Source organism: Cryptomeria japonica, chromosome 1 (genome assembly GCF_030272615.1).
Source record: "Cryptomeria japonica chromosome 1, Sugi_1.0, whole genome shotgun sequence".
Lineage (NCBI taxonomy): Eukaryota > Viridiplantae > Streptophyta > Pinopsida > Cupressales > Cupressaceae > Cryptomeria > Cryptomeria japonica.
Window position 1 is genome coordinate 565,382,503 of NC_081405.1, and position 1,984 is coordinate 565,384,486.

The 1,984-nt window shown below is 36.8% G+C and overlaps 1 protein-coding gene across 1 annotated transcript; it reads left to right on the top strand.

The window, feature by feature from the left end:
• Positions 1-205: 205 nt before the first annotated feature.
• LOC131039774 (uncharacterized) lies at positions 206-1,048 on the top strand. The gene has a single exon (XM_057972608.2). It carries the CDS (start codon positions 411-413, stop codon positions 969-971), a length of 561 nt encoding a protein of 186 aa, XP_057828591.2. The 5' UTR covers positions 206-410; the 3' UTR covers positions 972-1,048.
• The last annotated feature ends 936 nt before the right edge of the window (positions 1,049-1,984 follow it).

Here is a 1,984-nt window from a genome sequence, read left to right on the forward strand (position 1 = left end):
TCCTCACTTGTGACGGCCCACCATGGGGAATTTGCCGGTGAGACTGAAGAAAGATAATCCCTCGTGCTACGGAGTTAGATCAAATTGTGACCATGGCCGTTTACCCGGAAATCTAGCTAACTTTGATGGGCCCCTCTCAGAAGTTTGCCCTAAACTCATCTACCCCGAATGTCCAAACCTGCAAAAATTCTTTTCAATGCTGACGTTGAAAGAGCACTCCGAAAATCTCTGGAGCAAGGCAGATTATATATATATATTCAGAGTCTTTTAGTGGGATATCATGAAGTACTTGCTTACCTACACCTGTTGTTTGCAGCCTTGTGTATATATTGTTCATTATCTTTTGTTTCTCTGCGTCTTGGCTTGTGGGTTTTATAAAGAGAGATCTGTTAATTCAGAATAGTTTCATAATGTCTGGTCAGTTGAAGAAACGCAGCCGTGAAGAAGAGTTTCTGCCGGATTCTCCAAAGCGTTTTCACTGTGAAGCAGAGCTGCAAATCTTAGACTTGTTGGAAGACAAAATCCAACAAGAAGAGAAGTACAAACCCAGTGAGGAGATGGTTAATGGGGTCATGAGAAGTCTGGAGAAAGAGATTGGTGTAAAGATTTGCTCTGGATTAACGAAAAACGATTCTGTGGCCTCTGATCTCACCAGCAGATATGAAATTGAGGGTGGAGATTGTGGTAAAATCGATCTGGATTACTTGCTCGCTGCCTCCGATGATGAACTTGGTATTCCGCCCAGCCCGCTTAGGATTTCAGAGGAGAAACAGTATCATTCTACTCTTCTTTCTTCAGATTTTAAAGAGAATCTGGAGCCTAAGGGTTTTGTTGATAACTGGAACTTTAATGACGATTGGGTGGACAGCAAGCAGTTCTCAGAGTTTGTGGATCCTCTTGCCTGGGACGCTTTGACCCCAGGGCCGTCTATAGAGGGCAACTTTTCCGTGCCGTGGAGATTGGAATATTGAATTTTAAAAATTCAATATGGAATTGTAGATTGTATTTATACATATGATGTTGAATACATGGTTTCAGCTCTTTTCAATCAAGTTTGTTCTTTTGTTTTTTTAAAGAAGGTAAACGTTTTGATCTGGAGTTATGAATTGACGAGTTTATAAATGGGAGATCTCATTTCATTTAAACATTCAATAATAGCACTTCAATACAATTTGAATTTTAATAGCAAGAGCCACAGCACTTCAAATTAACCATCACAACATATCAATACTAAGTTTGTTCTCTTATTATCAATAAAAAAATATATTAAAAAAACTCGTCCTAAACATTGGAAATCTTTAGTTCAACCTTAATCTGTTTCAGGCCTGAATAATTTTAATGTTGTTATTTTCAAACTTAAAAGAGCTCTCCAATTGAGAGAAACAATAAATCTAATCATGATTTATTTTCCAAATGATACAACATATTCAGATTTTTAAATTAAAGTAAAATAACAAATTGATACGTCGAATTCATAATGTATATATTTTTCTCAACATTGTAAATCAAACTCCAGAATGAGATTCGCTCTATTAAATATCAAAAGAGACAGACAATACTGATATTGCCAATACCAGTTAACCAGAACCTTTGAAAGTGGGAAATCGCTCTATTTTCCACTAGAAAGTGTGAAACATAATATACGGGAAGAAGTTCTAGTTAGGAATCTGTGAGTCCCATGTTCTTTTCAAGTTCCATCATAGAGATCGAAATGTATACCAGCTTAGCTATTGATATAAACTCCTCAAGATTTTAATCCATTATATGATACCATTGTCTTAGTCGTGGCTCTACTAATCCAGATAAGAAAGTGTAAACACAAGGAATACCAAAAAGATGGTGAGTGCTGTCATATCAATACCAAAGAAGAGGTAAAAGGATTCCAGTTGGACCGTACAAATATAATTGGGGAGAACATCATTAACCTGGTTTTCTCGAGAGGGAAAATGTACTTTCTCAAGTGCCGTGTGAAACAAGTTTAATA